Here is a 14,121-nt window from a genome sequence, read left to right on the forward strand (position 1 = left end):
ATGGGGTTGTAGTTGCAAATACAATTTTATTTTCGTGTTTTTGACTTGTTCGAAAGAGAGGTTGTAAAACCAAAACTACTGAATCGATAGTCTGTTGTCATTGGGTTGTCGTGGGTTCAGCTCGATAGTCTGTTGTCATTGGATTGAGTTTCATTGCCGCTTATTGGTGTTTGAGAGAAACCGATTTGATTTGGGGTAAATTGTTCGACAAAAAATTTACCCCCACTAAAGTCTAGCCTGGTTACCAATTTACAGCGATGTACTATAAATTACATTTACTCGGTTGTTTATTTTAGCCCATATCCCTATCACATCCCAAGAATCTCGTCTCCGTATTTACATTTTCATTTTTAACTGTTCTTTAAGTTGATAATTGATTATAACCCCCTCCCCCCATTGATAGTTGACACTTGTTTCACCCTTTAATTTGATATGTTTTTCTTCGTAAATGTCTATAGCTACGATTGACTTGAACATATTTTTACTTTTCTATTGATTCTAAATTACAAATCGCTCCTTTGGGACTCGACCCCAACTCACTAGTTGGGTTATTTTACTACTCACGATCGTTGGCACTTGAACTAGAAGTGGTGTCCTGATACGTGAAATCACATAGTAATAGTAACTTCTAAAACCTCAGCCAAGTTTCATGAATTGGTTCCCCTTCTACCCACTTGAAGTTTTGGATGTCATCATGCAATTTCACCATCTTTTAGGGTGGAAAGAACCTCACATAGAATGCCTCTTTGAGTTCCTTCCAAGATAGAATAGTGTCACGGTAGCTCTGCTAGCCATTTGGTTGCTTCCCCCATTAAAGAAAAATGGAACAACTGCAGCCGAATTGATTCTTGCAAAATATCCTTGAGTGAGAACGGACTACATGTCCCTCAGAAAGTTCTGAATATTCTGATGGGAGTTCTCATGATCTAACCCTCCAAATATTCCTTTTACTTGCAAGAGTTGCAACATTGTATCTGTCACATGGAATGCAGCATGGTCCTCCACCAGAGGTAGGTAGATAGCATCTACGCCCCCTAATAGAGGTTCATGGGCATGCAAGAAATCGTCACCATCATCTTGGTGACAACATTGGTTCACAATGCTTTCATTCGCACTCATCCTGTCATCTGATCAACACAACTAACAGAAAAAAAGGGGTAAGTTGATTCAACTACACACAAATAGATCACAATTTAAACTTTGATAAGAGAATTCTAAACACCACTCCCCGGCAATGGCACCATTTTGATTAACACTCAACTACACCTCATTTGATACTAGGTGTAGACGATCGTAATCTAGTATAAACCCAACAAATGAGTTGGGGTCGATCCACAGGGAGCGGTACAATTTCGAATTCAATTATAAAGTTATAAACGTGATTCAAATAGTTGTAGGAATAGAAATTATTAGAGACTTTTAATTAAATCATAACGTTGGCATCAATGTTAGGTGGGGTTTTTTTTTAATATCAGATAGCAATCACAACCACAACAATTAACAAGAATAATCAAATGAGTAAGAAGAACATGGAGGAATGATCAACTAATTTCCAATTCTCGCTAAATAGGTGCTAGGTGATTACTAAAAGTTACCAAATCTTCATGGGTATGATGGGCCTTAAGTGAGATAATTTTCTCTCAAACAACTACCTCGTTTCAATTGAGTTCTTTCGAACATCAATAGGTTAACTATGAAAACCAGCCCACAACCTCACTACAACTACTCTCTCGAGCCAGATAGGTAGAACGGGACTTAGGATTCACTCTCTAGAGTTGAACCCACAATGAACCAATCACTACGGATGCTAAAGGTGATTCCTTAGTTCTTTTTACCATAGACTAGTGGATCCACTTAGTAGTTAGGTTCTATACCCCTGGCAGGGTATTGGACAACCCTGGCAGCGTGAGGCAAAACGGTGTATCATCACATAGCTCTTAGGTGATGGTTTTCAGTTAGAGAAACTCCCACAGAAGTATTTTGTATTATTATATACATAAAGTTGATGGTATTTTTATATACAAACAAAGTTTATATTGTATCTTTGCATACAACTGAGTTACGATTGTATTTCTCAATACACAAAGTTGTTATCCATGTTTTAAAAGCTTTTCTTTATATTGCATTCATATTATTGCTTTATATTGAAATGAGTTAAGTTGAGTTAAGCCCAAGTATGTTCTTTCAGATTCCTTTCAAGATTATGTCTTGTTTTAGAATACCCCACACATGCTCGTAAATTCAATGTACTGATGCCAGTTGGCCTGAATCTTTTCATGATGCAGATATAGGTAACCAGGATTAGCATCCAGCGCATCGTTGATTCTAGTTGAGCTTTAGAGTTGTTGGTGAGCCTCCTTGCTTCCAAATGACCCCTTTTTACTGCTTTATCAGTTAGTTCATTAGGACATCGTTGGTGTTGCCCCGATGTCCATCTTAGTTGTTAGAGGCTTCATAGACAGTTAGTTGATGTTAGTTCTTGAGTCTTTCCATTCTTGTTTTGATGTTTGAGACTTGAGTGCCATTTTGGCTAGTGAATGTTTCTTTATACATTCTAAGTTATCTATTTAGATTTCAATTCACTTTTTTAAAGTATTTTTTTATCATGAGTAAGTCTTCCACTAAGAGTTAAGCCAGTCTAGGGGTTTGCTTGGGGCCAACAATAGTTCTCCAGTGCCAGTCCCACCCAGGGTGTAGGCTCGGGGAGTTACAAACTTGGTATTAGAGCACGGAGTTCAAGAGTCCTAGGGAGTCTATGAAGCCAGGTCTGTAGAGTCCTAGTTATCGATATGAAGCGCGCCACACCTATAATTAGGAGGCTGCTACACTTAGGAACTATCCCACTTGTTTCATACTCATTTCATGCGATAGATTTATCTCTAAAAAGTTTCTTCTAATTCATGCCTGCGTGTGTCTTTCAGATCATGCCTCCACGAAGAGCTCTCAGAGGTCGTCCCGCTAGGAGGAATGTTGAACACAGTAACAAGGGGTACCTAATTCACCTGAAGTGCAACCCCAATAAGAGGTCACTAATGTTGAGTTCCAGAAAGCTATTCGGATGTTGAGTCAAGCTGTGGCCAATCAAGTTGGACAGAATGAGAATCGACAGGAAGTGGCTGATACTTCAAGGATCCGTGAGTTCTTAAGGATAAATCCTCCAAGATTCACTTGTTCAAGTGTCACTAAGGATCCAAAAAACATTGTTGAAAAGCTTCAGAAGGTTTTAGAGATCATGCATGTAGCTATGCTGAGAGGGTGGAACTAGCTACATACCAAATAAAATGTGTCGGTAGAACTTGTTTGATCAATGGAAGAAGAATCGAGCTGAAGGTGCACCACTTGTGACTTGGACTTTGTTTAAAGAGGCGTTCTTGGGGCGTTTCTTTCCCCGAGAACTGGGAGAAGCAAAGGTACAAGAGTTACTCACTCTTAAGCAGGATTCTTTGAGTGTTCTTGAGTACAGTCTGAAGTTCACAAAACTTTCAGCTATGCTTCGGAGATGGTTGCTAACATGAGAAGCAAGATGAGTTTGTTCGTTGCTGGGTTGTCTCTTCTGTCTAGTAGGGAAGGCAAGACAGCTATGTTGATAGGAGATATGGACATAGCAAGGCTGATGATCCATGTGCAACAGGTAGAGGAAGAGAAACTGAAAGATAGGGAGGAGATTCAAAACAATAGAGCAAAGAAGGGGATGAGTCCGTGCAGCAGAAGAGTAATGCCAACCGGTCATCTTTCCAATGGAAACAAAAAGAGGCCTGCTCCATCATCTATTAGTGCACCTGCACCAAGGAACAAATGTGACTACAATAGTCAAAATTCACATAATTTCAGAGCTAGACCTGCACATTCTCAAGGTAGTATGGCATAAGGGGGTACTTAGACTCCTGCTTGTGCTAACTATTGTAGGACTCACTCAAAGGTGTGTCGTTATGGCTCCACTAGTTGCTTCAAGTTTGGTCAGAACTACCATTTTATGAGAGAGTGTCCTAAGAAGAGGCAGGGTAATGGTAATGGGGGCAATAGAGCCCAGTCTTCTTTAGTTGCTCCACTAGATAGAGCTGCATCTAGAGGAGCTACTTCAGGGGCAGGCAGAGGAGGAGACCGTCTTTATGCTATCAGTAGTCGCCAAGAGCAAGAGGATTCGCCAGATGTTGTCACTGGTATGATCCAAGTCTTTAACTTTGATGTTTATGCTTTGCTAGATGCAGGAGCGAGTTTATCCCTTGTAACTCCATATGTTGTGATGAATTTTTATGTTCTTCCTGAGAAACTTCTTGAGCCCTTCAGTGTTTTTGCACCTGTTGGTGAATTTATTCTAGTAGAGAGAGTCTATCGTGATTGTACCATTTCCGTCAATCACAAGAGCACCATGGCTGAGTTAGTTAAGTTAGACATGGTAGATTTTGATGTCATTCTAGGTATGGACTGGCTTCATGCCTGTTATGCCTTAGTTGATTGTAGAACTCGAGTTGTCAAGTTCTATTTCCTAATGAGCCAGTTATAGAGTGGAAGAGTAGTTTAGCAGTGCCTAAGGGTCATTTTATTTCGTACCTTAAGGCGAGAAAGTTAGTTTCCAAGGGGTGTGTCTATCATTTAGTCTGAGTTAATGACTCTGGTGTTGAAATACCTCCTATTCAGTCAGTTCTTGTAGTAAAAGAGTTTCTAGAAGTCGTTCCAGGTGGTCTTCTCGGAGAACCTCCTAAGAGAGAAATAGACTTCAGTGTAGATATTCTTCCTGATACTTGTCCTATATCTATTCCGCAATATAGGATGGCACCAACAGAGTTAAAAGAGCAGTTGAAAGATCTCCTATAAAAAGGTTTTATTCGACCAAGTGTCTCACCTTGGGGTGCTCCGGTCTTATTAGTGAGGAAAAAGGATGGTTCACTTAGAATATGTATATATTACCGTCCGTTGAACAAGGTTACTATTAAGAATAAGCATCCTCTTCCGAGAATTGATGATTTCTTCGATCACCCTCAGGATGCCATTTGTTTCTCTCAGATAGACCTCAAATATGGCTACCATCAGTTAAGAGTAAGGGAATGTGATATTCCCAAGACAGCTTTAAGGACCTGTTATGGTCATTATGAGTTTCTGGTCATGTCGTTCGGTTTAACTAATGTGCCTACAACATTCATGGACCTTATGAATAGAGTATTCAAGCCTTATTTAGACATGTTTGTTATCGTATTCATTGATGACACACTAATCTATTCGGGTAATGAGGAAGATCATGCTAGTCATCTCAGAATAGTTCTCCAAACTCTAAAGGAAAGAGAGTTGTATGCCAAGTTCTCTAAGTGTGAGTTCTGGCTTAAGTCTGTGGCATTCTTAGGCCACATTTTTCTGGTGATGGGATTAGGGTTGACACTCAGAAAATAGAGGCAGTGCAGAATTGGCCTAGACCCACATCTCCAACTGATATTAGGAGTGTCTTTGGGTTGGCCGAATATTATAGAAGGTTTGCCGAGCGGTTCTCACCTATTTCATCCCCTTTGTCCAAGTTGACTCAGAAAATAGTGAAGTTTCAATGTTTGAAGCTTGTGAGAAAAACTTTCAGGAATTGAAAACTAGGTTGACTACTACCTAAGTATTGACCTTACCAGAGGGTGCACAAGTCTTTGTTGTATATTGTGATGCGTCCAGAGCTAGATTGGGGTGTGTATTAATGCAGAATGGTAAAGTCATGGCTTATGCCTCCAGACAACTGAAAGTTCACGAAAAGAATTACCCAACCCATGATCTTGAGTTGACTGCCGTAGTATTTGCTTTGAAAATATGGCATCATTATCTTTATGGTATTCATATAGATGTGTTCACCGATCATAAGAGTCTTTGGTATGTGTTTAGTCAGAAAGAGCTTGATCTCAGATAGAGAAGGTGGTTAGAGTTACTCAAAGATTACAACATGAACATTCTCTATCACCTAGGTAAGGCTAATTTTGTTGTTGATGCCTTGAGTAGGTTGTCAATGGGTAGTACTGCCTATGTTGAGGAAGAAAAGAGAGACTTAGTCAAAGATGTGCACATACTTGCTCAATTAGGAGTCAATTAGGAGTTTGATTAATGAATTTCACAGAAGGAGGAGTAGTGGTGATGAATGGGGCAAATCATCATTGGTGTCAGAAGTGAAAGAAAAGCAAGACCAAGATCCTATTTTGCTTACATTGAAGGCAAATTTTCATAAGCAAAAAGTAATAGCTTTTGAACAAGAGGGAGATGATGTATTGAGGTATCAAGGTAGATTGTGTGTACCAAGGGTGAATGATCTCTAAGAGAGGATCATGGAGGAAGCGCATAGCTCCAGATATTCTATTTATCCGGGTTCCACAAATATGTATCGTGACTTGAGAGAAGTATGTTGGTGGAATAGCATGAAGAAATGTATTGCTGAGTTCGTTACTAAATGCCAGAATTGTTAACAAGTTAAAGTAGAGCACCAAAGGCCTGGTGGTATGGCTCAGAGTATAGAACTTCTGGAATGGAAGTGGGAGATGATCAATATGGATTTCATTACTAGCTTGCCGCGGTCTTGCAGGCAAAATGATTCTATTTGGGTGATTATTGATAGAATGACTAAATCAGCCCACTTTTTACCAGTAAGGACTTCCATTTAGCAGAGGATTATGCCAAGTTATATGTTCAAGAGGTAGTAAAACTTCACGGAGTTCTAGTTTCTATTATTTCAGATAGGAGTGCATAATTTACTGCACAGTTTTGGAAGTCATTCTAGAAAGGCTTGGGTTCAAAGATGAACTTGAGTACTGTTTTTCATCCTAAGGTAGATGCTCAAGCAGGGCGGACTATTTAGAATTTAGAATATATGTTGAGAGCTTGTGTGATTGATTTCAAGGGTAATTGGGATGATCACCCACCTCTCATCGAGTTTTCGTATAACAATAGTTATCACTCTAGCATCCAAATGGCTTCCTATGAAGCTCTTTATGAGAGAAGATGCATATCTCTTATTGGATGGTTTGAGGTTGGTGAAACTAGGTTGATAGGACAAGACTCAGTTCATTAAGCTATGGAGAAAGTGAAAGTTATTCAAGAGAGGTTGAAAACAACGTAGAGTCATCAGAAATCCTACACTGATGTTAGAAGAAGGGAGTTAGAGTTTGAAGTAGATAATTGGGTATACTAGAAAGTTTCACCCATGAAGGATGTTATGAGATTTGGTAAGAAGAGGAAGCTTAGTCCTCGATATATTGGTCTTTACAGAATATCCAGAAGGATTGGTAATGTGGCTTCTGAGTTGGAGCTACTACAAGAGTTAGCATCAGTTCATCCATTGTTTTATATATCTATGTGAAAAAAGTATATGGGCTATCTTTCACTAATCATACCAACTAAAGATATTGGTATTAAGGATAGCTTGTCTTATGAGGAGATTCCTGTTTAGATTCTAGACCACCAGGTTCGCAAGTTAAGAACCAAGGAAGTAGCATCGGTCAAAATTCTGTGGAGAAATCAGTTTGTTGAGGAAGCTACTTGGAAAGCTGAGGAGGATATGAATAAGAGATATCCACATCTCTTTGAGCCCAGAGAAATTCCAAATCAAGGTATTAATTCTCTTCTTAGTACTTTTTAATTGATATACTGCTTGTGTTAGATTTACTTGTTGGATGTTTGAGTTAAATGTTAGATATTACGCCCTTAGCCTACTAACAGTAATCTCATTTGAGGAATAATGTTCCCAAGCGGGAGATATCGTAACACCCTGCTATTCGAAAGAACTAGAAATAGAAAGAAACCATATTTGGAAAGTTTGGCCTGTTTTTGCTAAGTATAAGTTTAGGGTTAAATTCAAACAACCATAACTCTCAGTACAAGAGAAGTTAGATGAGATATAAGATATCCAATGAAAGGTATTTGAATTATCTTTCCAACTCCACCAAGTTTGCTAATTTTCGAGTTCGTTTAAGGGAGATATGCCCGTTCGAAGTTGGGCTGTCTAGATAAGGAAAGTTAACCGGATTTTATAGGGGTAGTTTGCTCTTTTCATTACCCAATTAATTAAATCTGTTTTTAGTAATTTATTTGGGGTCTAAACTGATTTGGTTCAGTTTACACTTCATAAATTTATGCTAGGGTTTTGAGAGAAGAGAAAAGAGGAGAAGAGAGGAGAAGAGAGGAGAAGAAGCCAAGATTCGTCACGTTCTTGAAGTTTAGCTAGTGGATTTTGCCAAAGGGTAACCCTACGAGGTATGTGAGATCATATAGCGTTGGGTTCGTTCACCCATGCACCAATCATGATATATTTCTGCGTATTTATGTTCTTGAAAGAAGAGAAATTGAGTTCTTGATGGATTTTGTTGAAGTTTCTATTGGGTTCTTGATTGTTGAGTTCTTGAGAAGTTCTTGAGTTAGTTCCATATGATTTGAAGTTAGTTTTGAGTAGATTCTTGTAAACTTTGGTTGGGTATTCGAATCTAAGTATATGGGAAAGGAACCAATCGAATCTAGACGAATTAAGGTCGAAAAACGAACAAGAAAATTCAACAAAAATATGGGGAAAAGAGGTGGGGTGCCACGCCACTCAGAGCGCCCCACATAAGATTCTATAGGTAGGGCTCTGGGGCACCGCACCACTCACAGCGCCACAAGCCCAGTTCTGCAGTTTAAGCCCTGGAGCTCGATGTCACCCAGTAGCCAGGGTTGCCAGAACCTCTACCCTTTTCCACTTCTTTTCGTTTGAGTTTAATTGAATCGTACCTATGATTTATAGTTGATTTCTACACTCTAAGGTACGTCTAAACATCATGATATCATCCATAAAAATAAATCATAACCTTGAAATTATAAATTCAAATTCAAGAAAAGTTAAGAGCCAAGTCTAGAGAGTTCCTAGAGTCTTTCAAAAGACTTTTACAAATGTTTAAACTTGTTTTAAGACTTGAATTTTGAGTTGAGTAAAGAGTAAATAGTGAAGTTCATTTCTTCAAAAGAGTATATGGGGACTATGTATTCCCAAAGAGTAAATGTTTTCACATTTAAACAAGAAAGGGAACACCAATTTCCAACAGAGCCTTTGAGATAGTTTTTCAGTAAATAATAAATGTTTTCACAATTATGCAAGAGAGGAAACAGTGATTTCCTAGAAAGCCTTTGGTCTAGTTTTTGAGTAATTATCTCAACCACAGAAAGAGTTATGTTTTTAAACATATAAGCTAGTTATATTTTGGGAGTAGTATTGAGCACCGATATGGGAGAGAGTTCAGACAACTCCTAACCCCCATATACCATGTAGCCATCATGGGTAGAAAAGGATCATACCTTTTAGATAACTCCTCAGTGATTTTTACCATAGACTAGTGGATCCACTTAGTAGTTAGGTTCTATACACCCGACAATGTATAAGACGACCATGGCAGCGTGAGGCAAAATATTTTATCATTACATAGCTCTTAAGTAATGGTTGTCGGTTAGAGAAACTCCACATAAGTATTTTGTATTATTATATATACAGAGTTAATTGTATTTTTTATATACAAACAGAGTTTATATTGTATCTTTGCATACAACTGAGTTACTATTGTGTTTCTTAATACATAGAATTTTTATCCATGTTTTAAAAGCTTTTCTTTATATTACATTCATATTATTGCTTTATATTGAAATGAGTTAAGTTGACTTGAGCTAGTATATTCTTTCATATTCTTTTCAATCTTATGTCTTTTTTTAGAATTCTCCTCGCATGCTCTTACATTCATGTACTGATGCCAGTTCGCCTGAATCTTTTCAGATGAAGATACATGTAACTAGGATAAGCATCAGTTGAGCTTCAGAGTTGTTGGTGAGCCTCCTTACTTCCGGAGGACCCCTTTTTATTACTTTATCATTTAGTTCATTAGGATGTCGTGGGTCTTGTCCCGACGTCCATCTGATTTGTTAGAGGCTTCATAGATAGTATGTTGATGTTAGTTCTTGAGTCTTTCCATTCCTGTTTTGATGTTTTAGACTTTAGTGCCATTTTGGCTATTAAATGTTTCTTTATACATTCTAAGTTATCTTTTGAGATTTCAATTTACTTTATAAAAATATTTTTATCTTGAGTAAGTCTTCCGCTAAGAGTTAAGTGAGGCCAGGTGTTCGCTTGGGGCCAATAGGGGTTCTAGAGTGCCAATCCCGAATAGGGTGTAGGCTTAGGGCGTGACAGTTATACTAGTGTCTACATTTAGGTACTCAAACTTCCGCTACTAACTAAGATTATCGACTAGATATTACCCTCAAATCATGTTAGGTTCACTAAGCACAAGACTCTAAGCACTTCCACTTTGGACAATTTGAAGTCAACACTTGTGCAGTTGTGCTAGGGCCGTTTCACATTCAATTTCACAAGCTATCACATCATAGTTAAAACATGTAGTTTAAGTTCAAACAACAACCCCACAATTTAAGTACTACAATGCATATTCAAGCCCTAAGGCTTCCAAGTTTCACATAATTCTTGGATTTTCAAGAATAATGCTTCCACACTACAAGTCATGAAGTTTTTTAAACTCTGCCCCATTTGATTTCAAGTACATGCACATACCGATTTCACATTATGATTTCCAACCTAGGTCAAAATAGGCGAAAGGATTGAACGAAGTATGCTTCAAACAACTATGTAACTATAAGTCTAGTGCAAACACACCTTGATGTTTGATCTAGTGAAATAATAATAAAAAGTTGTGAATTTGGAGATGTGCTACTGTCACGACCCAAGGGTACCCCCTAGACGTAACAAGGCACATAGAACCCCGAAAGGGCTCCATATAAGCCACTTAACATATCATAACATAAAGCATGAACAATAAGAGTAAAAACACATTTCAAGTCCAAAATTTTCATAAAGGAAAACGACAGTCTAGACTTGTCTCAATTAGCCATATATTACAATACATGAGTCAAAATAGGGTCACAGCCCAAACAACATAATCCGAAAGTGAAAATACAAGAATGAAACTACAATGATAGTATCCGTCCTCGAATCAAGAGAACTCACCAAACAAGCAAGGAGAATGATCAATTCCAAGCCCTAACCACAATGGGGACCACCTTGAGATCTGGACCCTACACTTATAGAAAATATAGGAAAATATGGCTTAGTACAAAAATGCACGAAGTATCATAGCCATGCATAAAATCATGAAAACATACTAAAAGGGACATTTTAATTGAAAAGTATGCACTTTACCAAGTTTAGGGATCATCATGAAGATTAGTGTAAAAACATAAGTCATAAGCATATTCAACATATAGATCATCATAACATAATGAAAACATACCATAAATACCCTCAAATCATACTTGTGCCATGCATGAATAAGATCCCATAATCCCACCCACACTGAGTAAAGCTTCTTGTGTAACTATAGTTCATATTTCATATTCTTGTTCATACTAGAATAAAAGGGAGATTGGCCTTAACCAACATAGACCATGTGAGCTTACCATGGAATCCGGTGTCTACCCCACACCGAAAAGGGATTGTCCTACTTGCCTAAAGTGGAACCATACTCTTAGCTTAGGTGGATCCACTAGCTAAGGACCTATGTGGGCACATAGTTTCTGGGATAAGGAGATTTCTTCTAAAAACCTGGACTCAACTAAGGTAGAAGGTTTCCATCTCATGAGATAAATACTTTGGGAACCCGGACTCAACTATGGTAGAAGGAACCCATTTGGAAAGCCAGACTCAACTAGTGTAAACGCTTTCATTGGGAAGCCGGACTCAACTATCGTATAAGCTTCCAACTCATATTTATATCCACTCGGTGCTAAGCATTAATTCCCATAGGTTACATATTAAGTCTTGACTTAAGTTCATATTCATGGAAGAATGTCTTGACACTTAATCCAACATAATTCATACTATAGCTCATAGATTCAATAGGTGAGAATAACCTTTCAACCCTAGAATCATCATACTGTGAGAACACCTTTCCCATCATATCATATTCATGCTTAAGTGTGTACATGAGGATAATCATCCAACAACACAACAACTAGATCATAATCATATTCACTTTACTATCAAAATGTTAATAAAGCATATATATAAATCTCATAATCATGCATAATTCTCATACTTTGCCCTTCAAGAACCATAGATCACAATCCATCAACACATCTAGAATTACCACATTAGGCATGGATTATAACATAATTCAAATAGTTCAATTACTACATGCATAATTCTATCATATTCTACTTGCATCAATAAATACCTACACTTTTAGATCCAAATTGGAAAAATAGGGAAATTCATGGATTCTTGGGGGATTCAACATAAAACCATATAAAATCATCAATATATCCATAATAAAACATAATTCAATCATCAAAAATGAATTTGAAAGGAATCCATGAGATTGAAGTCAAACCCTAACTTTTGGGATTTCTAGCTTTGAAATTGGGGTTTTTGAAGGGTGTTCCATGGATGAATTCTATCCATGGATGAAGAGCTACCATGCCTTGGAGATCAGATCCAACAATTTTGAGTAGAAAAGCTTGCTCCTTCAATCCTAGCTTTCACTTTCTTCTTCTTTTTCCTTCGAGCTCTAGAGAGAGTTTTGGGGGGGAAATTGGTTTTGATTTGGGAATTTGGAATTATGAAGAAGATGCCTTGATTTGGAGGTCTTAAAACTATATATAGTTTAGTCTAAATTAATACAAAATGACATCACTTAATATTCACTTAAAATGGAAAACCCCAAAACACCCATAGAGTCAACTGCAAAAAAGCAATTAAGGTGACCACCCACGACCCCACTACCACGGTCTGTGGATGGATCCACGTGGCATGATGGCGGTCTATGGGTTTGGTCCTGCAACTCATTTTTGGTGCCTTGACCCACGACCCCTCCCCTACGGGACATGGGTTCACCTATTGGCCATGGTCCCCTATTCGTGGGTGGACTATTTTGGTCCAAATTTTGGGTCCTCCTCAAGGACCATTGGTTGGTCCTTGGGGGGTTGTACCTTGAAATTTTAACCCTAAAACATATATATTGAGTACCGAGAGTTATTTACGACTCTAACCCTCACATCAAGCTCTAGTTTAGCCTACTACTTTCCGGAATGTTACAGCTACGCGAGTTTTTGGAGACAAAATAGAGAGGAACAACGAGAAAGTATGGAGAAATATGGGTCTAGGTCTTTGTTATTTGAAATATAGGAATAGAAGAACTTGTATTTCACTATGTTCAGAAGTACAGTTATTTGTACAATCACTAGATGTTTTATCAAAGGTAAGTAAATATCCTACACATCGCTTCCATGATTTAGTTAGCTATATAAGGATACAATATTATATAACATCCCCCTCAAGTTGGAACATAGGCATTGATCATGCTCATCTTGCTACATAAATAATTAACTCGAGCTCCATTCAATGAATTTGTGTACAAAATAACTAGTTGCTCTCTGGTCTTCACATTTCCAATGGAAATCAAGTTATCCTAAAATCTTCTTGTTTTATGTTTAAAAGAGATAAAGACTTTATTTTCGAAAAAATCTATTTAACTCAAATTTTAAAGAATGTTTTTCAAGAGTCGCCACTTAATTTTTGAAAGAAATTAAGAAAACTTATAATTTTTTTCAAAAGATTTTAGAACATAGAAAAATCATTTCAAATTCAAAGGGGGTTCAGGGTTCAATTTACACTTCAAGAAGGTGTTAGGCCCTCGAAATGTCCGCATACGTGCGGTTGACCTACAACTTGACTAAAATAATTTGACTAATTTTGAAAATTAAGTAAGTAAAGGAAATCCATTTTATTTTAAAAGAAATAAGCTAAAATGGGGTTTTTGAGGAAAATAACTCATATATTTACAAGATAACTAATAAATAAAAATAAATAATAAATAAAATGTAAATATTTCAATTAAACATAAAGGAAGGAATGCCTATACTTTGGGAATTTAATTGAATAAAACAAAATCAAATAGAATGTTAGTCAATACAAAGCAAAGAAGAGAAATGTTAAATTTGGGCTTTTTGCCCAAATTAGAAATTGGGCTTCCCAATACCTTTTGTCCTTGTCCTATTATCTAAAGTTTGCCAAAAAGTGATGGGTTTTGGTCCATCTCATTCAAGATCTGCTATTGGAATTTTTTTGGGCCCTTTTGG

General features: G+C 37.5%; 1 protein-coding gene across 1 annotated transcript in view; it reads left to right on the top strand.

Moving 5' to 3' along the window:
- The first annotated feature begins 3,058 nt into the window (after positions 1 to 3,058).
- LOC125856025 (uncharacterized) overlaps positions 3,059 to 14,121 on the top strand; it is a 28,396-nt gene continuing 17,333 nt past the window's right edge. Inside the window, exons 1-2 of the mRNA XM_049535628.1 lie at positions 3,059 to 3,220; positions 3,464 to 3,753. Coding sequence (XP_049391585.1) covers positions 3,059 to 3,220; positions 3,464 to 3,753 — 452 coding nt within the window. The remainder of the gene's footprint in view (positions 3,221 to 3,463; positions 3,754 to 14,121) is intronic.

Source organism: Solanum stenotomum, chromosome 2 (assembly GCF_019186545.1).
Source record: "Solanum stenotomum isolate F172 chromosome 2, ASM1918654v1, whole genome shotgun sequence".
Classification (NCBI taxonomy): domain Eukaryota; kingdom Viridiplantae; phylum Streptophyta; class Magnoliopsida; order Solanales; family Solanaceae; genus Solanum; species Solanum stenotomum.